Here is a 25,033-nt window from a genome sequence, read left to right as displayed (position 1 = left end):
CTTTAAATCTCAGTCAGAAAAGAAAGAAGAGAGAAACTAGTCTAATGCGGGAAAATATATTTTCTATTATGATTCTTTTTCCATCTATCCAAACTTTAGAAAAATTAAAAATTTTCTATTTCCTTTCTTTTCTAGTTGATTCCATCTAACCAAACGAAACCTTAGTGATTAAGTGGGGAACAATTAGGGGTGTACACGGTCCGGTTTGCTTCAGTTTTGAGAATTTTTGGAACCAAATCGATCTTTTCGGTTCCAGAAAATCTGAAACCGAATCAGACTATTTGAGCCATGGAATCGAACCGGTCCAAACCGTGAAAAAACAGTTTGGTTCGATTCGGTTCCATAGTTCTAGTTGAATTTTATTTACCTATTTTTTCTCTTGAATTGTATATACAACAAAAATAAAAATAAAAGCATTCACATTCCCGAATCCAAGACTAAAATCGAGAGAGAAAAAGAGAGGGGAAAGTGGGTGAAATAGACCCAAAGCTAAACACTAGAAATTAGAATAAGGTTGAATCTTGCTGAAATTGAGAAGGATGACAAATCCGTGGTTGACAACTAAGAAATTTGACTTGTTGTCGTTGTTGGTTGTGCTTGAGGCGCAAACACGTTGTAAGACTTAAAGATCTGTGAACTGAAAGTGAGAGAGAAAGGGAGAAAGTGTGAGAAATGATGTCATTGATGGCAGTGATAAAAGATTGATGGCAGTGATAAAAGATTGATGGCAATGACTGAACGTCGAAGGTAGTGTGTGACAGATTGACCAATAACCGGATCCCACAGCGATGAGAACTAAGAAGTGAACGAGGCAGCATTAGCAAAAAAAAAAAAAAAAAAAAAAAAAAAAAAAGAAATAGTGGAGGAATGTTGGCAAGCATCCAAAAATCAAAACAATGGGTGGAGCAAAAACAAATAAAAAAAATATCAGGTAATGATGAATGTTGGCTCACGTTTGATCGTTATGTCGAAATTCCTTACAAAGTTAAGAGTAGTATATAGGTATAGCTATACACACACACACACACATATTATAACGGTTCGGTCTGGTCCTGTAGGACCCTAATCCGAGATCGAACAAAAAATTCACGTTTCCATTATTTTGGAACTATGACTGGACCAAACCGCTGTGGAACTGGCCCAGATTGCCCGATTCGGTTCAGTCCAGTTTGGTTTTTCAAGCACTGACGGCAGTGATAAAAGATCGATGGGAATGACTGAACTTCGAAAGTTGCGTGAGAGAGATTGATCAACAACTGGATCACGCAGCGATGAGAACTAAGAAGTGAATGAGGTGGCGTGAGTAAAGGAAAAAATTGGCATAGTGGAGGAATGTTGGCAAACACCCAAAAATCAAAACAATGGGATTATGGAAGAAGCAAAAGCAAAAAAAAAAAAAAAAATTAGATAGTGATGAACGTTGGCTCACGTTTGATTGTTATGCTGAAATCCCTTACAAAATTAAGAATAGTATATAGGTATATAATATAATATAATATAACATATATATACATATATTATAACGGTTTGGTCTGGGCCGGTTTCTGTCCTGTAGGACCCTAATCCGGGACCGAATAAAAAATTCACGATTTTATTATTTTGGAACCGTGATCGGACTGAACCGCTATAGAACCGACCCAAACCGCTCGATTCAGTCCAATGTGATTTAATTTTTTGGATTGACAATCTTTTTTGCAGGGTCAATGATCCTACAATCATGGATTAATTTCTCAAAAAAGAAGTGCTATAAACAATGATGCAATGGTCGGCATTACCCTTGAATGGTCAGTTGCTTCACTTCCTTGGTTTTACTCTATCTTGGTCCTTGAGTTTTAGAATTAGAATTTTAAACAAAAAAATAAATGTTAAACCAAGATAATACTACTAATTTTCAATTTGGCAACATGCAATCTATGATGTGAAAAGGTAGTGCTAATGATAAACAATGACAAGTGAGAGAATTGATAGGGTTGAATTCTAAGACAAATATCTAAAAAACATTGGATTTGGTATCACCATGAATGCGACTTTGCCCTTATTAAATTGCATGTGTTCCTCTTCCATTGCCCAAAGGTAAAACAATAGTTAGTAGTATTCAATGATTGTGCCTCCACTATCATCATAAGCTAAAAGATATAGTACTCTACATGTAATAATTATAAAGGAAGTACAACATCTCTATGATCCTTCCTCCCTCTAGTGACCGACTGAGATGTATGTAAAGCCATGTGCTGAATAAGATGCTAGCTCCTAATTTCCGGAATAAGGTATGCCAAGCTAGTGAACACAAGTACACAATAATTGACTGTGTGTGTGTGTGTGAAAAAATGAAATCCACATAGGATTTTCCAGGTGACAATCACATCACCAGAAGTCTGGAAACCCAAACCCATACCCAACAATTGATCCAAATTGAAAGCCTAATAGTTTGGTCCCACTTTATTATTACTATTATTATCATTTTGGTCAGTAATGCCACATTTGACCCCCCCCCCCCCCCCCAAAACACACACACACACATCTTGTCATTACTTAAGTAAATTTTATTTCCCTTCTTTCATAAACTTCTATAAGTTTCATAATCTCAATTACCTAGCTTGATGTTTCGATTTATGCAACAGATTTCCCCCTTGCTGTTAGACACATGATAGAGACAAATATAATGTACTAATGTCAGTAGTAGAAAATTGATAAAAGGTCAGTTTTGTTCTTCTAATACTTGAAATGATAGCAAATATTTTATGGACAAAACGATAAAATAGCATATTACAGTTAGATAGTTATAAGAGAAGTAAGTGAGATTATAAAATATAGGAATATTGACAAATTATGGAGAGTGGAATTTACCCATTTTTAAAATCGGAAAGATTGGATTTACAACATACAAAAAGGGGAAGGAGATGTTAGGTGAAATTCACAGGCAGCAGGCTTAGGTTCACTGTTATGCTGCCATATATGTAATCAATGTACCACAAAACAGAGTAGGCTCATTGGACAGGTCTCAATGATGATAGCCACAGACAAAACCATATGACTTTCTGCAGCATCCTAGTTGCGACCTCACAGCTGTGCTACCAAAGATGATGTTGCAGACAAATAGACACTTGTTAAGGTCCTCGGTGGTGAACACACAGTCACAGACTCTTGAGGGATCACTTCAGCTAGTGGAGTTTGTACTACTCTAGAAATTTAAGGTAAAAAACAAATAAGTTGATGCTGTTAGTAAATTTTTGTCATTTCTAAATCCAATTTAATCGACTACATGCACTCTCATGTATGAAATGAAGACTTTGGTTACTGTATGCTCTAAGATCAGACAAAACAAATGTCTTCTGTGTCTTTTAGAAGTAAGTAATCTAGACTCGCACCAACAAAACAACTAATTTAGGTTGATTGTTTGATATGCAAATAATGCAAGTCCCTACCTTAGCAGGAACATTTCTTGCCAAAATTCAACAGCACGTCTCTTTCGTATAACCTAATCAATCTTTTTGTGTTTCAGATAGGTAGCGAGGATGGTATTATTCCATCATATTGAGATGGATTTGGGGATTCCTAATCCCGTTGTCACGTCCCAAACTTGACCCAATCAATTTGTTCATATATATTTTTCATTATTATTTTGTTTTTTTTTTTTTTTTTTCCGGTAAATTATTTTGTTTATATTTTATTATTTTCAGATTTTTTATTTTTATTTTTTTTCATCCTGATAGTTAAATTTTTGCTGCAAAATAAGAACTGAATCTCATGGCTTCTGTTCCCAAGTTTGATGTCCCTTGTTTAACCAACAACCTGTAGGTGCACTGATGGTAGGTGAGGCACTCCAATATTTTTTGATAAGTAGTAGGTGAGGCACTCCAATTGATACACAACACAGGGCCAGTGGCCAACATCACATGATGGTTCAACGCCACACATATATATCTGAAGGGAAAGTGGGCTACTTGGGCATATTGGTCATATCTTCTTATTGGTAAGATAAGGTTAATAATATCTAGAACAGGAAGATATGAGTGGCACTACATTCATATCCAAAACAAAACAATATATATGTGATTGTCAAGGAGTTATGGGTAAAGATATCATACAGTTTCTGGAGGAATGGCAACCAAAGTGGCTCTGTCTTCCTCTTTCAGCACCAAATTTTCAATACCAGCCAAGCAATCCTCACCATCTCCTGTATTTCACTACACCCTCTGCTCACCAAAAACAAGGGCTCATCTTTTCAAGATTCATGCAGAATTAGGTTTAAGAGACCTCTCTTGTTTCATTTACCATTTTAAGATTTATTCTTCTCTTTGAACACACACATGTACCAGCACATATATATATATATATATATATATATATATATATATATATGTTGTTCAACTGAGCCAAGATGAGTCTGAAATGATAAACTGACAGAAAGGCTTTGGTGTTTTTAGGTGGAGGAGAGGGAGAAGTCAAGCAAGGAGGGAAGAAGAAGTTTATCACTAGAGATGAAGAACCAGAACAGTAAGCCTTCCAACACATTCCTTTCTTTGCTTTCATAATGCCAAACTTAGTAAATACTTTACAATCTCAAAAATGAAACCTGATCGATTTTGAGGCCTCGGAAACAAGATATCTACTTCTAAAATGCTAATAAGACAGTAAATTGGTGGAACTTGTCAAGACATGCATTTCAGCAGTAATATGCATAACTTGAAATGAAGTTGCAGATACGAATCACCGGAAGATTTTCATTAAGTGCAGGTATTGGCAGAGCGCAGGCGAAAGGGCAGGGGAGAATCCCATGATGACACCCCTTCCTTACATCATTATATTCGGCATGTCAACACCCTTTGTGATCTTAGCCATTGCTTTTGCCAATGGTTGGATCAAGGTACCTGTTCGATGATATTATCATAAATTTTGTGGCAAGAATCTCCAACCTTATTTGATTCACAACCTCCTTGCTTCAATATCTTGTACTCTCTAATGTAAGCATATGGCTGTTGTATATGGAATATTCATGCTCTGACATGTTAAATGAATCATAGTTCAATTCTACTATTAGCTTTGGCAGTGTGTAAATCAGATAGATTGAGGGATTAGCTCAAATGTGAATCCTTCAACCCTTCTCACCCAACCTGACCCTTAACCAACACTCAAATTTTTAAGCTCGGGATGGGATAACCAGGTTGAGTTCGGTTAGACTTGAGTAGGGTTTGGTTTGTAACTCATTTGCAAATTGAAAAGAAAGCTATTATCACAATACTAAAGGGAAGTCATAAGTGGAGTATGTGAAGTAATACTGGCTTGTATTGATGTTAAAGATCATATCAAACAGTAAGTGTTGCATAGAAGTAGTCCTCACCAGGCACCAGCCAATGTATCGAATTTTTCCAAGGAAAGGCTTTTATAAGTCCACCAGGGGTTTGTCCTGGTCAGAAATTGGCACGCATGATGTGCACCAGGATGGGTTTAGCACTCCTTCTAGGGGTGGGGATACCTCTTTTATCATTAAAAGAGGATTTTCTTTTGGGTAAAGAATGTCATTCAAATGTTGGGCATGCTTTAGACGCACAATTTGTGCTACAAAAAAAATCAGGTGATTTAAAACCAAGAGTTAGCATTTGAGTCCCTCCAAAAAGCATACCAAATATTCGTGCCTCAACCAGCTATGAACAGAGTTTATCATCTCCTGAACAATTCCTATTTTCGTGAGCAGAGATAACAAAACTCAGTGAGTATGAACATAATCACCCCATAAACATCCAATCTAGCAGCTCAGCCTGAATTCAGCCAAACAAGTCATTTGCCAAAACTCTCAGGAAGATGGTTTTTCACTTTAAAAAGCTACATTTTATATACAACAAAGGTTAGGATTGGATGCTTCTTTATAGAATGTCGTTTCTGTGGGAGCACACTACCCAAATAGGAGTGATGCTTCAAAACTTTAATTTTCTTATTCATGCCCTCCCTTGTGACCACCATGACTAGAAGGTTTGCAAAATCAGGCTCCTTACAGGCATGTTAGCCTAATATGTATGCAAAATTAATACCATGTTTGGCTGCTTATTCATGTACAATGAGTCAACGAAATTAGCTCCAAAGAGTCATATTATACAAGTATGAGGTGCTGGTTCATCAATATGAATCCCATCTTAGCAAATTGAGATTTCTTTTCATGGACAAGTCAATTGGATAAGAAACTCAAAAAATGTACGAACAGTAGATCATCATAACTAAAACGAATAGGAATCACATAAATACGTATATATGGCAAAAATCCTACTTCATCCTACACTAGCTTTTCTTCCAACCTATCAAAGCAATTGACAAAGCAGTTCTGTCAGCAACATATCATAGTTTCCAACTCCGGGAACACGGGAAAGTGTTTCAATTTTTTACCTTTTTTAGTGACTTGTATAGTACTACTGTCACGTATTTTGTGCGAAAACGTTGTGTTGAACTAAGTGCCACCATTGATTTACCGGTACACCTTTTCTGAATGTATAGATGGTTCAACACTGCAGCAAAAGGCTTCTCTAGGGACTCGAGAGAGTCCTTGGAGGATGATGGCTGATCTAGTGGTGATTTTTGTAGTAGAGGAGGCAATTCAGGCAATCTTTCATTAGAGTCCTCTGTACTGAAGGGTAAGCTGTTATAGCTTGATACAGGAGAAGGAGGAGACTCAGTCCCAGAAATGTTGTTCGAGACTTCAGGAACATGATCCTGCAGAAGACATCAGTTAAGACTAAAAGAAGATGACCATCTATCCAAAAAAAAAAAAGAAAGAGAAAAAAAAAGAAAAGAACAAAGTCTTATCTCTTAATTCATTCATAATAATAATAATAATAATAACTCTGCCTTCTTGGCAACCAGATGGAGCATAATATTATTCTGGTGATCTTTGTTAAATGGAACAGAATTGTATACTCTGCTTTCTTTGCAACCAGATGGGGGCATAAGATTATTCTGGTGATCTTTGTTAAATGGAACAGAATTGTTCCACACAACAGCAAAAGATGAAGTAATAGAACTTTGATTCAATTGTTCAGCAAGTGGAACGTTACACTGAACTAACAGAATTTCAGTTATTTGCAGACACAAGTACGTGAACAATATGAATAGGAAACACCCAAAGACCTTACCAGAGAAAATAAAAGAGCAGCAAAAAATTGACAAAATTAGCAGTTATCTCACTAACATGAGTTGAGCAATCCCTGGTGTTCATCTATTAGAATCTTTCCAGTTGCACCTTCGTGAGTTTTAACTTCAAAATTATCAGCTATGCTGGTTAAATTTTACAATCTACATTAAACATTCTAAATTTTTCATAATTGCTCTGTAGAACTTGTGATATTCTATTTTTGAAACAAATTCAATTAAGCACAATCAGTAAGAAATTTACTTTCTATGACATTAAAAGGCACATTTACACATTAATCTACATAAAGGAATAGACATTTAACTTCAGTAACAGTTTCATGCTCCAATTACGGAAGCATGCAAAACCCATGCCACGTAATGTTATGCTACTCTTATCTTTTGGACACTGTTTGTAACTCGAAGTTCACATATCCATCAAGCATGATACTTTGATAATCTAAAAAGGAAAATGGTATTCGGAAATATAGTTCTTCATTCAACAAAGAGTCCATCAGACATAAGGAGAAACAAGTTCATGAAAATAAGGCCCCACTAGAATAATATAACTGACCCCCTTTTCCCAAAATTTTCACCCTTCTCATTTTTAAAATTTCCAATTATAAAATTATAATGTGTTTTTCAAAAGAATAATAATAATAATAAAAAGTACCAAACTGGCCGTAATTGTTTTATGGCATAATCATGTATATCAAGTAATAAACTTACATATGTGGTTATTCTAGTTTCTAAAGAAAAGAATACTTTGTCTATGTCCAAGATCTGTGCCTATGCAAGGAGAATTATCTCCTAAAATCCCAATAGGTATCAAATAATATGTGCAGACACTGCCAGAAGCTATTTTCTCTAAAAATTACCCTGAATTTTCATATATTCAACTCAAAAAATAAGTGCTTTGTAAGATAGCAACATCTAAGATCACAAATAACCTTATTTATCTCCCTCACACACAGAGAGACATCCACCACAAGCAGCAGTTTATGAAAAAAGAATCAAGCATATATCAGTATGAGAGAAACATTAAAAATTAAAAGGCATTAAATCACCCGCAAATCTAAAATGTTGAAAATGTTTCCCATTTCATCAGGCTCCCGTGGCAAGTCCGGAGCATACCTCCACTGCCCATCAACAATAAACCGGAAATGGTAAACGCCTGATTGGAGTACCTTCATGATAGTGAAGTCTCTGCCCGATTTCTGTAAGAACTCTCTGATACAGGGAACTAAATTGTTTATATTGGACAATGTCAACAAAGCATAAAATCAGAACAAATTGTGAAAAAAGTAAATTGAAATATCCTTGCACCTTCTCTTCCAGTTATCCCACGATCCCACAACAGCTACTTCATTGCCATCATAGCTCCATGTGATTACTATCACCTTCTCAGAAAGCACATCCTCATTACTCTGTGTTTGCACCATATCATCAGGCCTCGGTGAAGGAACAATTGGGACCTGTAAACAAAGTATGAAGTTCCTATAGTAACAAGTGTACTGGGAATATTTTTGACACAAAGCCACAATTACAATTCCAAATCCACAAAAAACTGAAGGTCTCACAAATCAAACACATTTAAGTATTGACTTTTACAATTAAAACTCAATATGCCTCTTCATGGTCCCATTCATGAAGTGATTGGGAGCCTCTCCTTTACCCTTTACAGCATCACACACAATATAAAACCATAGTGTGATAGATATGTCCCCCAAAGCTCAAAGATATTCATATTCTTTTGAATAATCACAATAAATCAACATTTCACATAACTACCCGTTTATTATTATTATTATTATTATTTTCCCGTTAAAAATCTAGATAATTGGTAAAGACATGGTTTTGTAGAAATTAAACTATAATTTTTGGACTTGTATCAAACAAGTACTGAGTGCAAAAGAGAACATATGCTTGACAAAACAAATCCAATAAAACCAACCAAATTAATTCTCAATCAGATTCCACAATAACCATGTATGTGTAGAACACCGTCAGAAACCCTTTTTCTCTCTCTGAGCAAATAATCACATACACGTACATAAGAGAAAATGTATTCAAAATTCAAACTACCCACAACTCTAAAACTATTAGATAAAATATGAATCTTGCAAATGCTCATATTATGACTTCAATGACTGAAATATATATGTGTTTGTGCACACACACATATCATAAACCTGACCTGTGGAGTGAACATCAAGGGTGACTGATATTGAGCCCTAGGGCTCTGAATAGGGGACTGAACCATGGACTCCGGGAAGAGGCTATGCGCATGATAGTTAACGTGCACCCCACCATGGCCACACTCCATGTATTCCTTACCCTCCCCATATTTGGTTTCAGAGGGGCTAGCTTCATCTTTCTTGCCACTAACATTTCCCATTACTGCAAAAGATATAAAACCCCATTTAACATAATCCTTAAACCATGATTATCAAAATCACTCTACAAACACGCGCACACACACAGACATACATACATACATACAGAAAGAAAGAAGACAGAATCAAATTAACCAGTGAACAAAAGCAGGCTGGGTGAGATACCCATATCTTTATAAATAAATTGCAGAGCCCTAATAAGAAAGCAAACCACCCAGAATTAACTGAAGGGGCAGGTAACATGATTTTTGCAGCTTTGTGTTGATTGATGGAAAGCTTTGTTTGTCTTCTCACTCTACTTTCTCTCTCTACATTAAAAAAGAGGTAACTGAATAATGAAAAGTGGAGTAAATTTTATTCTCCAATTAGTTTGGAAGATCCCTTTGGTGGATTAATGATCGACGGTTTAAAGGGAATGTTGCTTTTCCTTTCCATCTTTAACCACAACTTTGATTAAAATTATGCAGTGACCGACCACTCATGTCCTGCCACATCAATAAACCAGCTACTAAAAGTAACCAAACCATTGTTTTAAATTACTTTTTTAACCTTGATTTTGAGCGGAAAATGTCTAATATAACCTATAATGATGATGTGGCATGCTAACATGAAGCATTAAGGATCTATGTGGACGCCATTAGTGACATTCTATTTGAACCTTAAAGTTGAGTTGAAATTCTATGTTTGGACCATACGATTTAGGTTTGCTTCTAATGACAGTTAATAGTAGTAATAGAATCTCTTTTTAAATTGGTAATTTACTTTTGAGGTAATAATATCATATTTTGTGAATGTTTATATATATCTTTGATTATTATTTTACCATTTTTGAGTCACCATCTAACATATAGGGCGGTTGGTATGCAGTATGTTTTAGGTGGCTTTGTTGTGGAAGTATTTTGGATAAAAATCGAAATTATATTTGGTTAGGAGCGTTTTGGGTATGGTTAGGAGTGTTTTGGATATAAATCGGAATAATATTTGGTAACGAAAATCTTATTTTAAGAAATTCAAAATTTTGATTTAATTCTTCCATTACAATACCAAAACATACATTTCGCTTCTGGAAAAAAATAATAATAATAATAAAAAATGCAATATCAGATTTGGTGATACGAGCCCAAAAAAAATCATATGTTATGAACTATTCCAAATTAATATCAGCGGTTCCAAATATGATATATGCCCAAATTTAATGACCAATATTAGAAAAACAAAATCATAACACATTCTAAATTGCTATTTAATAACTTCTTCAAGATGATCAATATTCACACCAAAATGTTAAGAAGATAATGAAAGAACGATTAAAAAATGTAAAATAATAAAATTATTATTATTTTTTAATTGACAAAAAACTAAGACACCAGATTAATAATTAAGTTTGACTTTTGAGACTAATTATAACGGGCCGATTGCTTTTGCTGTTCGATTCAAAAGCCAAGTAATTAGGTGGTGCTAAAATCAAACTCACAAATAGTCATTCTATTTTTCATTCGGATTAAATATGGGACACCTCTAACAAAATATCATTAGACTGTAATCTTTGAAAGTAAAATAATTCTTTCATTTAGAGAAAAAATAATAATTTGTTTTCTAATTTAATTTATTAAAAAAACAAGCCTACGTAACTTTCACCAATTATATTGGGATAGAATTAGCTGATCTTCTCTAATATTTGGCCTAATTTACATCCCATATTAAGTTTTACCTTTATTACCTTGCCTCTTAGGTTTTGCTCAAAGAATTTATCAATAATGACTAAATTACCCTTCAGATCAATACCTTTACCACAGCCACCTAGACACCCACCGTTGCCCACCACTGCCACCATCACATCTCTCCTCTTTTGCTTCTCTCTGCGACGTTGATCGCCACCTCCCTCTGCCACCATTCCTCACTCGATATTTCTCAATTTTCTCTCCTCTTCTTATCTCACTCCCTCACCCGATCACTCCCTAACTCCTTTACGTCTTCCCCCCTCCTCTAAATATCATATGACTAGGTACACAAATATAAATGTATATGAACAGAGAGTCGTATGCATGAATGTCGAATGAATTAGTGTGTTCTACATATAAAATACTACGTAGCAATATAAGAGATGTGATATATATTGATTAAAATTTTCATTAAGAAAATGATAAAATTAATAAAAATTGACAAGATATGAATATTACATTATTTTTAGTGAATAAATTAGTTTCATATACAAACTAGTAGCATAAAATGATAGTTGTTTTTATTTTTATTTTTTATTATTCAAATTCAGAAATCAAAATATGATATGCTCTACTAAGCTTGTGAAACAATTAAACTGAATTGACTCATTGCGAAATCATGTCCACATTCATTAAACAAAAGAAAGGAATTGGTGTTGTAGTCGTCCACACACATTTAAGCCCTTCCTTTTGTTTGACAGCTCCCCCCTAACTGTATCATATACATTGAAAATGCAAATCTCAAACAACCGGCCATGAAGAAGAAAATAAAAAAGTACAGAATGAGATTGGTTTAGTGATCGAAAATTTTCCAATAATCAGAAAACATTTTGGCATGGAATCAGCTGAACCAAATATGCCAAAGAAAAGTAATTCTATAGTAGCACCATAGGTTATTTTTTGCTGCTCATATGTGTAATACTAAGTAACACTAGCACTATTCCAACATATATATTGATATACCAAATTAAGACCCCCATGAGATGCCCTAGCTAGCTAGATTACATCTCTCTCCATTCGACTCGATCTTTAGGCAGGTTTGGTCCAAGCTAGTGAAGAAATTTATTCGAAACTCTATATTGTGTGTAAGTGCAAGTTGAGCTAATCAACAACTAAGATTCAGAGAGAGAGAGAGAGAGAGAGAGGAGGAGGAGGAGGGAAATGAATTTGACAACGACTAAGATTGAGAGAGAGAGAGAGAGAGAGAGAGGAGCTAATGAACGACTAAGATTGAGAGAGAGAGGAGGGAAATATTTTGGCAAGGAATCAGCTGAACCAAATATTCCAAAGGAAAGTAATTCTATGGTGGCAACATAGGTTAATTTTTGCTGCTGATCATATGGGTAATACTAAGTAATACTAGCACTATTCCAACATATATATTAATAAACCAACTTAAGACCCCCTATGAGATGCCCTAGCTAGCTAGATTACATCTCTCTCCATTCGACTCGATCTCTAGGCCGGTTTGGTCCAAGCTAGTGAATAAATTAGTTCGAAATTCTATTTTGTGTACGTGCAGGTTGAGCTAATCAACGGCTTAGAATGAGAGAGAGAAAATTGAGTAAATTTTCAAAGTCACTCCTCTTATGATTTTTAAGCTTTACCAAGTATTGGGTAATGATCAAACACACAATATTTTGCAACCAAGTCACTTTCAAATGCTAAGAAGTATAACCGGCCAATTGATATGCATGTATAAATTATTACTGACTTTTTTAGAGGTTACCATCCAAACCATCAAGAAAGGGAGAGAGCTAGTAAAGTATGGAAGAATTAAATGCGATTCACCTTTTAAATGCTCTATATATATAGAGTGATTTAGGCAATGGTAGGCTTACAGTTTTCATGTGATGGGTTGATTTGATATTTGAAAACAAGCTAGGGTGTGAGGATGAAATGAAGGAGATCTCAAAATTTAGCTGTAGCAAGAAAGTTTAGGAAAAACAAGAGATGAAAAGAAAAGGCACAGGAAAAGAAAAAGTGAAGTGGGCAAGAAAAAGGACAATTGTTTGTTTAGCAGAATCTTGTAGGTAGGTCGGTAGTTAGATGTCGGCATCAAATAGGAGGAAAAGCCCAATGCACAAGTCAGCTAATTCATAGCCCCCACCCCCTTTGACACCAATGGAATATGCTAAGCCCACAATTGTTGTCACACCTCTTCACCTGAAATCATCAATATGCAAATGTTACGTTTCTTTTAATTATTTAGAACCTATATATACCTATATTATATATATATATCTATACACCCCCTTTGACACCAATGGAATATGCTAATCCCACAATTGTTGTCACACCTCTTCACCTGAAATCATCAATATGCAAATGTTACGTTTCTTTTAATTATTTAGAACCTATATATATATAGGAGGAACGTGTTCAATATTCTATTCACCATAGGTGCATATATGGGAAATATTGTTGTGTCCTTAATTTGCAATTACCACTTACAATCTCCCACTCTCTCTAAATTCCATGATGTATATAGAAGAATTAAACACATGTTAATTATTTGCACCATTTACAATATTCTGTTAATTGATTGAATTCAAGACTAAACACATCAACGTTTTATCGTCAAATTAACCCATAATTGCGAGGTAAATAAAGTAATAATAAACAACTAATTCTCTAAACAAGACTAGATACATCAAAGTTTATTTTCCAATAATAATAATATCCTTGAAAGGTGGTGAATAAAGTGACGAGGAGGTATAATTAAAATGAAGGAAAAGGTTTTTCTGCAAACATGGACTATTGCCATCGAAAGACAATTTGTATTAATGTAATATGTATCTCCTTGATTCCAATAAAAGAGAGTTAACAATGCTCACAATTTTGGTCTTCATTATCACTGTAAATCTTATACATATTTATGAAGATTTACCTTTCAAAAAAATAAGAATTTAGCAAAGTAAATGAGTAGTGAATCTCATTACATAACATCATGATAACATCATATAGTGAAACTTACTATCACACTCACATAAATTAAATTTAATAACTACCTAATTCAATTCTTAAATCATTATTAAAAAAATAAAAATAATAAAAAAAATGGAGGTTCTAGGTAACTCTTGTCATTCACTTATAATTAGTCCAAATTTTAAAAACATCTCAAATAAATAAATTTATTCAATTTTGAAATACACCATATATACAACATATAAAACTTCTGTGGTATCTATATACTCCGTATATAGCAAGGGGGAAATACAATCCATTTGCGGATCATCTTTTACTACCCAGTCCCTTTCTTCATTTTTATATTTTATTCTTGGTCTATCAATATTTCTCACAATGCTCTCAGGTAGGGTGCTTGAACCGAGAAGAGGAGATACTACTGTGTCAAAGGCTTCACCTCTCCACCGTAGCTCATTTATAAATGCATACATGATGGGTATTTCAATGAACATATTAAAATATTTAATTTAAAGAAAAAACACCAAACATATTGAAATAATGGATAAATTATATTAATTTTCTTTGAGGTTTTGTCAATATACACTAACATTCTCTCGTCTATTAAATTACACTAATCTTATTGGTCAGATTTGTCGAGTTTGTAATTATATTTCTGTCCTTATATATATTTTATTTTATTAATTACAATAAGTATGTCTTCCAAGAGCAGAATTAGAATTTAAAAATTACAAATTGCTAACATAAGCATTTTTGGTTGTTAGCCGTTAAAGAAAGAAAGATATATGTTATTTATTTTCATAAAAATTTCAAGGCAGATAAGTATAATTTGACAAACAAGGGAAGAAAAGTCTTTATTGACGGAACTTCAAAACGGCAAGTGTAATTTACCCAAAAATAATTAACTGCATAAAGTCAACTGAAGTTGGTAATTAATCTTTATCTTGGATTAATTGAATGGCTTAAGTTGGTGGTAGAAAAATTTATATACCTTTTTGACTGATTTCATTTCTATATTGCACTTGATAGAGATACCATTTAATTTAATGCAGTTTTCAATTTTCACTGTCTCCACGAACGATTGCTTTCAAAATCAGAACGATTGCTTTCAAAATCAAATTCATTGAATCTTAAGCATTTGGACAATCCCAATTTCCAATAAATAAAATCTAAGATCACATGTACGGGAAAATATCACCCAATGTGAAGCTTGGAGGTCATGTCATGATGCATCAGCTCAGTATAGAAAGATCTAGTTATTTTAATCAGCTCACAATTAACATTTGATATGAACTTTTAACATTATATATATATATATATGCTTTTCACTCAATATTGCTTGCAACAGTTACTTGTTCTACCAGATATGAAACTTTTATTAGCAATCTAGCCTCCACTCTGACAATTGACCATCTGTATATTTCTTCTCTTATACATAAACTGCCGATCGATTCTTTCCATGTCAAGCATTAAGTTGTGAGCGCGCATACTAGTTTGGAGAAATTGAGCCAAAAACTACTACATCTTCTTAGTTAACTGCCTCTCATAACGTACATAATTTATTTTCTTCTTCCAATAATAGAGCTCTTAACCTTTAGATTTCTAGGTAGGTATAATGCATTGCATGACTATTTGTCAGCTGGGAATTGGGGTTTCTGCAGGGATTTTTTTGATTTTTTTATAATATTTTTAATAAATTCTACATGTAATTTGTTATGTAATGTGGATACTGTGAATTAAATCAGAATAGGTTTCATATGTGTAGCACCTTCGCCGTGAAACTTTTTCTTTTTTTATTTTTTGTTTTGTCAGCGAGGATAGATACACCAATAGCTGGTTTTAGACAGCAAATTTATCAGAATAACTCCATCCAACTTTTGGCATTCACCAGATTGATTTATGAAGCCCAGAAGAGGTGGTAAATTGGATACCTAAATCACCCGGCATGGATTAAATATGATCATGTACACCTCACCTACTTATTCTTACATGCATTACCAGAAAATAAATTTAGAAATCGCGGCATGTCCATACTGGTTGCTGCACCGGCCTGCATGATTAAAAAAAAAGGTAAGGTGCAATTAATCCTCTGGTTCTGCAAATTATGGTTTATTGAAGTATTGCACATAAGCTGATAAATGTACAATGTAGCCGTGTTTCACCAGTTTTTTTACCTACCTGAGGTTATATATGTTAGAGTTGCACTGCACAATCAACCGAATTTGATTACAATTGTTGTGGCGGAAACGCAAAATAACAACGCACGCTGTTCAAGAAATAATCAAGCAATCACAAAGAAAAAAAATCACACACAAAAACACAAGATATACATGGTTCACCCGAATCTTAGGGCTACGTCCATGGAACACACTGAACAAATTCACTATGAAAAAGATGAAGAATTACAAGGAGAATTCTCTCTCAATCTCTCTCAATTGCTCTCTCTTGTATTGGCACACATTTATTTCTAATTTTCACCCCTATTTATAGAGTCCCAAACTTGTCCTACAAGAACTTGCCTTTTGTAGAATCCAAACTAATAAGGAAATTAAATCAGATCAGGAAACTGAATTTTCCTTAAACCAATAAGGAAGTCAAATCAGATTAGGAAACTGAATTTTCCCTAACAGATTAGGATACTCTTGAAGTTTTCATATAATTAAATCTTTCTAAAAATCTTCCACTTAATCAGACTCCACAAAACCACAACAATCTCCCACTTGGAGTCTGGAGCACTTGTAAACCCATTCCATCTTCTTCTCATGCATGTCCCATACATATCGGTGCGCTTCTTTCTGTCTTCAAGCTAGAAGACCAACTGAAGTTGTGCACAACTTCAGTTTCTCCATGGTCACTGTCTTGGTCAACATGTCAGCCGGATTCTTGGTGCCAAGTATTTTCTTAAGTGTCAACACCCCATCTTCTAACAAAGATCTGATAAAGTGATACCGAAGTTCTATATGCTTGGTCCTTGAATGAAATGCTGAATTCTTTGCCAGATGTATCGCACTCTGACTATCATTGTGGAAAACATTCTTCATTTGTTCGAATCCCAACTCTGTTAACAAACCTTGTAACCAAATTATCTCCTTGCTGGCCTCTGTCATCGCCACATACTCTGCCTCTGTAGTAGATAACGCTACAATCCTCTGTATTTGCGAAACCCAACTAACTGCAGTTGTACCCACCATGAACACATACCTGGTAGTACTTCTTCTGTGGTCCACCTCACCAGCAAAGTCTGAATCTACATAACCATGTAGCTTCACTTCACCCCTTCTGAAACATAAACATTTGTCTGTGGTACCCCGTAGATATCTCAATATCCACTTTACTGCTGTGATACCCCTCGAATTCGAGACACGGGTTGATCAGGCCCAGGCCCAAACTCGAGGGATATCGAACAATTAATATTCATAACGAACACAGATTTCAAACTGAACTAAAAAAAATGAAATTTAAAGCTGAAAGGAACTAAAAATAGAATCCGCAAAATAATATAATTATTGAAATCCATCAAACCCAAACTCCAAAATCTAAACAACTCGGGAATCCTCCAGTGGACCCCTAATAAAAATCCCAAACTGAATGAAAGTAAAGCTGAAGATAAAATCCAAATCTATAATCTGGAAAGAAGTCCTACATCGTCGGTAGAGTGAATAGAAACCTCTGCTCGGCACGAACATGTCTAAGTCTGGAACTGTCGTGTACCTGAAAAATAGAAGTGGGTCAAGCCCACGCGCAAGTTCTATACTACTACAATCCAAAGAGAGGCCCGATACGCATGTACACCCTAAATAATTTAACAATAGCTAATAGTCCGTAAATATATATATATATATATATATATAGTCACACTAAAGGACTCTCACTGGACTACAGACCGGTCTTAACTTGAATAGAGGTAACATGCTAAAACGTACAGGAAGTGGGCATGTGTACCTAAACCTAAACAGGGTACACCTCTAACCATCGTATCCAGTTATGCATCCCAATGCATATATGCTCCCTAACCGTCGATCCTGAGACTCAAACTCATATCGAGGTACTATAACAATATATTTAAAGTCCATCCTGAATCTTAGTAGTGCCGCTCAACTAGTCGTTACCATGACATTACAATTACTAGGACTTAACTTTTAGTTAATCCAATCTTAATCCAGAGTAGGTAGGTTTTGTCATTTTAAAACCAAACCGTCCCTAGTATACCACCGTCCTATACCAGTGTATACTATCCAATCATCCAGCAGTTGCTAATATCAACAATTAAAGCAAACATCAGCTAAATCCATATTTCCATTACTGATACTTACAGGCATAGTGTAAGCATCAATAAACAGAATCAGCTATATATATAAACAGATTCAGTTTTATATCCAACACTGATACTAACAGGCATAATGTAAGCATCAAGAACCATAGTCACTGTATATACACAAACCTACTCAGTTTAGGTTGTTTCACTCAATCAGATATAATGATAAGATTATTTTAAATTATCATTCAATACTCAGCAGTTAATATTACAGACATTTAAAATAACCATCAACAAAGTCCATTCCTCCAACACTTGATACTAATAGTATTAATGCAAACACCAAGACAGAACTACAGTATGTATATATACATGCTTAGTTTATGTTGTTTTACAAAATCCCATTAGTGTTAAATTTAAGAATTATTATTCTTCAACACTAACATATTCTAAACAAGTGTAATTCAGATACATGCTCATGTTATAGAGTTATACATGTTCCAATTATATCGTTCGTCTCAAAAGATTTCAGAATTAAACACAGTGTACTCACAGAATTAAACACCATGGAACTACCTATTTAAATCCCTACTGTCCAAGCTTTTCTAAGCAAGTAGACTTAGTTAACACCATATTTGAAGCTTTAATTTATCCTTATACATTACTTAGACCTTCTATATTCAATTCTGCACTCAATTGAAAACTCCAAAATCAACCATTGCATGCAAAACTAACTGGAAACGAAGAAAATCACAAAAATTGAGCAAGGAGACGTCTCCAAAAGTTGGAGCCGCCTCCTTTAAACCTTGGAACCGGCTCCCCCACTTGGGAGCCGCCTCTAATTCTAAGGGAGCCGGCTCTCTCCCTCTCTGTCGCGTCTCTTTATTTTCCCTCTTCCTTATACGCCTTCTGCAACTTCTCCGTCCTACTGCGATGGTTCCCAGATGCTGTAATCTAATCCCAGAGTATTCCAGTCCATGTTTAAGTCTTAACTACATTACATACATAGGTTTTAAACAGAGAACTATGCAAGCAAACAACACATTTTAGTAGTTTAAGCAAGCATGCGACCATACAGTTTTTTAATTCAAGTTCTAACATAATAGATAACGTTTTATTGATTCAATCAACCCTAAAATTATTCAAGGATGCAAAGAACACGAAACCTATGGGAGGGAGTAAGGATAGAACTTGCCTTACACAGACGTTCGTCTAAGTTTTCCGGCGAAACTTTCTCTGTTGGCTCACTGTTTTCCTTCCCAGCCGTTTCCAATTCCCTCAGCCCTTACTATATCGTAATAGTTTTTCTAAAACCCTAGTCAGAATACTACTTGAATATTTATAGGCCACTAACCTTAGGTTCAATTAAACCCTAAACATAATCCACTCGGCCCATAGGAAAACTAGGTTATAAACTATGTCGGCTATGAACTGTGTACTATATGCATGCAACTAACCCTACAGTCACGTTAAGGCAGAACAAATAATGAGATTGAATAAAATAAAACAATTTAATAATTAACAATTAACTTAAACAATTAATTCAAATAATTTCAAACAAATAGTCAAATAATGAAATTAAAAACAATTTATGCAAATAAGTCAAATTTTAAGCAAACAATCAATTAAATAAATCAAATAATAAATAAAAAATGTAATTTAAACAATAAATTAAATATCAGGACTATCCTTTTTAAATTAGGGGTATTACAACTGCTTCCCAGTGTAGCTTGCCAGGATCCTTCATGAACCTGCTTACTATTCCCACTGCATATGCAATGTCTGGTCTTGTACACACTATGGCATACATCAAACTTCCAATGGCTGAGGCATATGCAATTTTAGCCATGAAGTTTTTCTCATCTTCTGTCTTCGGACACTAATCTTGAGATAAGCGGAAGTGATTAACTAAAGGAGTACTCACCGCCTTAGCATTATTCATGTTGAACCTCTTCAGAACCCGTTCAACGTACTCAGCCTGAGACAACTGCAAAATACCTTTATGTTTGTCTCTGCTAATCCTCATCCCAAGAATCTGCTTCGCTGCACCAAGATCCTTCATCTCGAATTCATTAGATAACTGCTTCTTCAATTTGCTAATTTCTTTAAAATCAAAACCTGTCACTAACATGTCATCAACATAAAGTAGAAGGATAATGAAACTTGACTTGAACCTCTTGAAGTATCAGCAATGGTCAGCATTGCACTTGTTGTAGCCATGCCACTTCATAAAACCATCAAACTTCTTGTACCACTGCCTCGGGGTTTGCTTCAAACCATATAAGCTTTTCTTCAACTTGCACACTAGTTTCTCTTTCCCTTTGATTGAGAAACCCTCCGGTTGTTGCATGTAAACCTCCTCCTCAAGGTCACCATGGAGGAAAGTAGTTTTGACATCTAACTGCTCAATGTGCAACCCCTCTGCTGCAATAATGCTAAGAACTGAGCGAATGGTACTCAGTTTCACAACCGGGGAAAAAATGTCTGTGTAGTCAATGCCTTGTTTTTGCTGAAAGCCTTTGACCACCAATCTCGCCTTGTATCTCTTGGAACCATCGTATTCCTCTTTTACCTTGTACACCCATTTATTGTGAAGAGCTTTTTTCGCCATGGGCAACTTGGCTAGTTCCCATGTTTTGTTGGAAATAAGAGACTTCATCTCATCTTCCATTGCAAGCTCCCACTTGCTAGCATCTTCAACTTGACATGCTTCATCATAGCATTCAGGCTCACTATCATTTGTGAGCAACATATAATCCAAATATTTCCTATTCGGTACATGAGGTCGCGTAGACCTTTTGGGTGCAAGCATAGGAGTTGGCGGAATCTGCGGTGAACTATGCTCTGTGAGTTCTGGCCAAGAACCCTCATCTGTCTGCTCCGCATCAATGCTCTTTGGATCATCATCCAACTCAACAAACTCAGGCTTACTCTGTACAGGACTAGTTAACTGTGCTGCATCTCTATCCTTGTACATCACCTTCTCGTTGAAAATCACATCTCTACTTTTGATGATTTTCTTGTTCTGATTATCTTAGAGTCGATAACCAAACTCATCTCCACCATACCCAACGAAGATGCATTTTAGTGACTTGGGGTTGAGCTTTCCCCTAGCATGGTCACTAATATGCGGGGTAATTTACACAGACCTCCCCTATGGTTTGCCATAATTACAGGCGGCACTCCTTCTGTTCCGGAAATTACGCGGACCTCCCTTACTTTTGAAAATATCCTACACGGACCTCCCTTATGTGTGATGAACCGTTAAATACACTAAAGGAGCTGTCAAAATTACTAAAATGCCCTTAATTCTCTATGGTAAATGACTTAAATACCCCTCTTCTCCCCCCTCTTTCCATAAATTCTCCCAATCTGACATACCCACTAACGGAAATAAATGATGAATTACTGGTGTAATTGACGGTGCTGGTGAGACAAGTATTGGTGCTGCAGCAGGCGAGGTTGTTAGAGAATACACCGGAGAAGGGTTTACTGGTGCAATTGACGATGCTCGTGAGACAAATATTGGTGCTGCAGCAGGCGAGGTTGTCAGATAATACACCGGAGAAGGGGTTACTGGTGCAATTGACGGTGCCCGTGAGACAATTGAGGTTGGAGATGGGACCGAAGAGTGGGTCGCCGGAGAAGGCGATTTGGGTGTCATAGCTGGAACCAGAGAACTTACCGGAGGCATAGTCACTGGAGATGGAGAGATGGGTGACGTTGCCGGCGAAGTGTGAGAAATTAGAGATGGTGACAGTACGGGTGTTGTGGCTGGGGCAGACAAAGGGGAGGATCATATGGGTGACAGTGACGTTGCTGACGTAGTATGAGAAATTGGAGATGGTGTTGTAGCTGGGGCTGGCGAAGGGGAGGACTTTGTTGGTGACGGTGACGATGCTGGAGTCTGACCCACCGGCGCTGGAGGTACGGCCACCGGGGGAAACTTGTTATGGTTTCTGATTGCCAAAACAACAACGATGAGCTTCTGATCCTTTTGGGAATTATCTTTGTTTCCACTGATGAAGAAGAATGGACCCGACCGATCAAACTTAAAGACTGAATCACCATCGTCCATCTTCATGATCGGCTTCTCTGTGTTGCACTTGTCATAATCATCTTTCTTCACAACTAGAACAGAGTTTGATCCATTCTTGTACTTAAAAACTACAAATAATCAACACCCACAAACCAAAAAAATAATTAAATCAACCAAATCAATATTTAACTACAAAAACACAATTAAGAGAGGTTACAGAGAGAGTATGATCATTTATTAATATAATATATAAACCAAGAATCACAACAACGAATGATTATATATTATGGTGCCTTTCTATATTATGCGCAATCAATGCCAGAGATTTCTGGGTGTATCAGTAAGATTTGATAAGCACCCAAATAAAAAAAGCCACTCTCTATCCTTCCTTTTTGGCCGGTACACAGACTTTCTTTAATGGCAGTTTCAGAGACACCCATTTGATGATATATCTCATTTTGGGCTTTAAATGTTCGAGAAAAGGCGCAACAGAGTTGAAGCAATTGAAGGGTATTTTCGGCATTTCATGAAAAATGGTAGCTGATGTCATCATTTTCCGTCGTTGACTAGCGTTGACTGTAACGGAAGGGAGGTCCGTGTAGGATATTTTCAAAAGTAGGGAGGTCTTCGTAATTTTCGGAACAGGAAGGGTGCCGCTTGTAATTATGGCAAACCATAGGGGAGGTCTGTGTAAATTACCCCTAATATGCACATATGCAATACAACCAAAAACTTTCAACCATGAAAGATTTACCTCTTTGCCAATCCATACCTCTTCTGGTATTCGATGCTTCAAAGGTACCGATGGTCCACGATTTATTAGGTAGGATGTTGTATTGACCGCTTCTGCCCAAAACTGTTTGGGTAGACCCGAATGTATGCGCATGCTTCTGGCTCTTTCTGTCAATGTTCGATTCATCCGTTCTGCCACCCCATCTACTGTGGGGTTCCTTGCACAATCCTCTCTAGTCTGATCCCATTATTAAAGCAGAACTTCTTAAACCCAGTGTCTTCATACTCACCACCTTTGTCTGATCTCAACCTCTTGATCTTCAAACCTGTCTCATTCTCTACCATGGCCTTCCACTTCTTGAACATATCAAATACCTCAGATTTGTCCTTCAAAAAATAAACCCATACCTTTTTCGTGTGATCGTCAATGAAAGTCACGAAGTAAGATTTTTCGCCGACGGATGAAACAGTGATTGACCCCCAAACATCTGTGTAAACTAATTCAAGTTTCTCCTTTCTGAGATCTCTGCCACTCTTCTTGAAACTGACCCTCTTTTGCTTGCCCATCACGTGACTCTTATAAAAGTCAATATCAATTGCCCGTATGCTTGGTAGTTTTCTCTTTGAGTGCATAATCTTGAGCCCCCTTTCACTCATGTGACCTAGTCTCTGGTGCCAAAGGTTGTGATCTTATCTATTTTCTGCAACTGCTATAGACCTACAAGCACTAGTAGTTGTGTAGAGAGTGCCAGATTTCTTACCACGTGCAATGGTCATAGCGCCTCTGGAAACTTTCCATAATTCTCCATTGAAGGTTGTAACAAAATCTTTATCTGACAATTGTCCCACCGAAATCAGATTCTTCCTCAAGTCAGGAATGTATCTCACATCCTTTAACTTCCAAGCTGACCCATTCAACTTGATTTGCACTTCACTCTTGCCAACGACGCTGCAAGGCTGATCATTACCAAGATACACCTTACCAAGGTTACTCGGTTCATAGCTATTTAATAGCTCTTTGTTTGAGGTGCCATGAAATGATGCGCCAGAATCTAAAACCCATGACTCCGCCTTGCTTTCCAAGGAGCATATCAATACATCATCTGATTCTTCTGAGACAAAGTTTGCTTCAGTTTTTCTTTCGGTTCCCTTTTTTGGAAGTCTGCAATTAACACGGTAATGTCCCTTCTTTCCACAATTCCAACACTCAACGTCATTGAGATCTGTGGAATTCCTGAAATTTTGAGACTGTGTCTTTCCATTCCTTGACTTGGATCTGCCTCTGTTTCTATTATTGTTGCCCTTCTTCTTGTTTGAACCCTTGCCTCTACTTTCAATATTCAACGCCGAACCACTAGTGGAAACCCCTATTGTTCGCTTTCTAATTTCTTCAGTTAGAATCATTCTCACAATTTCATCAAACTTCAACTTGGTCTTCTCTGCAGAGTTACTGATCGCTGTAACTGTGCCACTCCAACTCTCGGGTAACTGCCCTAGAATTAGCAGTGCTCAGACCTCATCTTTGAAGTCGATATCAATAGACTCTAATTTCCCAAGTATCTCGTTGAACGCATTTAGATGTTCGTTGAACTTACCACCTTCGACCATCTTTATGTTGAACAACTTCTTAATCAAGTGCACCTTGTTCGCTGCATAAGACTGTTCATACATACTAGAAAGGGTTGCCATGAGAAACTTCGTCGTCTTCTCGTTCTTGATATTGAAGGCAACTGACTTTGATAACGTCAATCTGACGGTGCCAAGAGCCTTCCTATCAAATAATTCCCATTCTGCATCCTTTGTATCCTCTGGCTTCTCTCCCAAAGGTTGATACAGGTTTTTCTGAAAC

The 25,033-nt window shown here is 36.1% G+C and overlaps 3 protein-coding genes across 3 annotated transcripts; 1 reads left to right on the top strand and 2 right to left on the bottom strand.

Annotated features, from left to right (window-relative positions):
* The first annotated feature begins 4,058 nt into the window (after positions 1-4,058).
* Positions 4,059-5,037, top strand: LOC132308707 (uncharacterized). Its single transcript, XM_059806885.1, has 3 exons — positions 4,059-4,246; positions 4,428-4,497; positions 4,738-5,037. The coding sequence occupies exons 1-3, from the start codon at positions 4,102-4,104 to the stop codon at positions 4,880-4,882; spliced, it is 360 nt and encodes a 119-aa protein (XP_059662868.1). The 5' UTR covers positions 4,059-4,101; the 3' UTR covers positions 4,883-5,037.
* Positions 5,038-6,188: 1,151 nt separating this feature from the next.
* On the bottom strand, positions 6,189-9,840 carry LOC132308706 (SNF1-related protein kinase regulatory subunit beta-2-like). Its single transcript, XM_059806884.1, has 5 exons — positions 9,678-9,840; positions 9,314-9,516; positions 8,443-8,591; positions 8,184-8,346; positions 6,189-6,702 (listed from the first exon to the last, which is right to left on the bottom strand). The coding sequence occupies exons 1-5, from the start codon at positions 9,679-9,681 to the stop codon at positions 6,367-6,369; spliced, it is 855 nt and encodes a 284-aa protein (XP_059662867.1). The 5' UTR covers positions 9,682-9,840; the 3' UTR covers positions 6,189-6,366.
* Positions 9,841-22,209: 12,369 nt separating this feature from the next.
* On the bottom strand, positions 22,210-23,371 carry LOC132310003 (early nodulin-like protein 18). Its single transcript, XM_059808246.1, has 2 exons — positions 23,152-23,371; positions 22,210-22,580 (listed from the first exon to the last, which is right to left on the bottom strand). Exons 1-2 carry the CDS (start codon positions 23,369-23,371, stop codon positions 22,210-22,212), a joined length of 591 nt encoding a protein of 196 aa, XP_059664229.1.
* Positions 23,372-25,033: the final 1,662 nt, after the last annotated feature.

Source organism: Cornus florida, unplaced genomic scaffold, assembly GCF_030987335.1.
Source record: "Cornus florida cultivar Cherokee Brave unplaced genomic scaffold, ASM3098733v1 CherokeeBrave_3.0.0_Hap2_Chr05, whole genome shotgun sequence".
Lineage (NCBI taxonomy): Eukaryota > Viridiplantae > Streptophyta > Magnoliopsida > Cornales > Cornaceae > Cornus > Cornus florida.
This window is presented reverse-complemented; position numbering and strand designations above follow the sequence as displayed.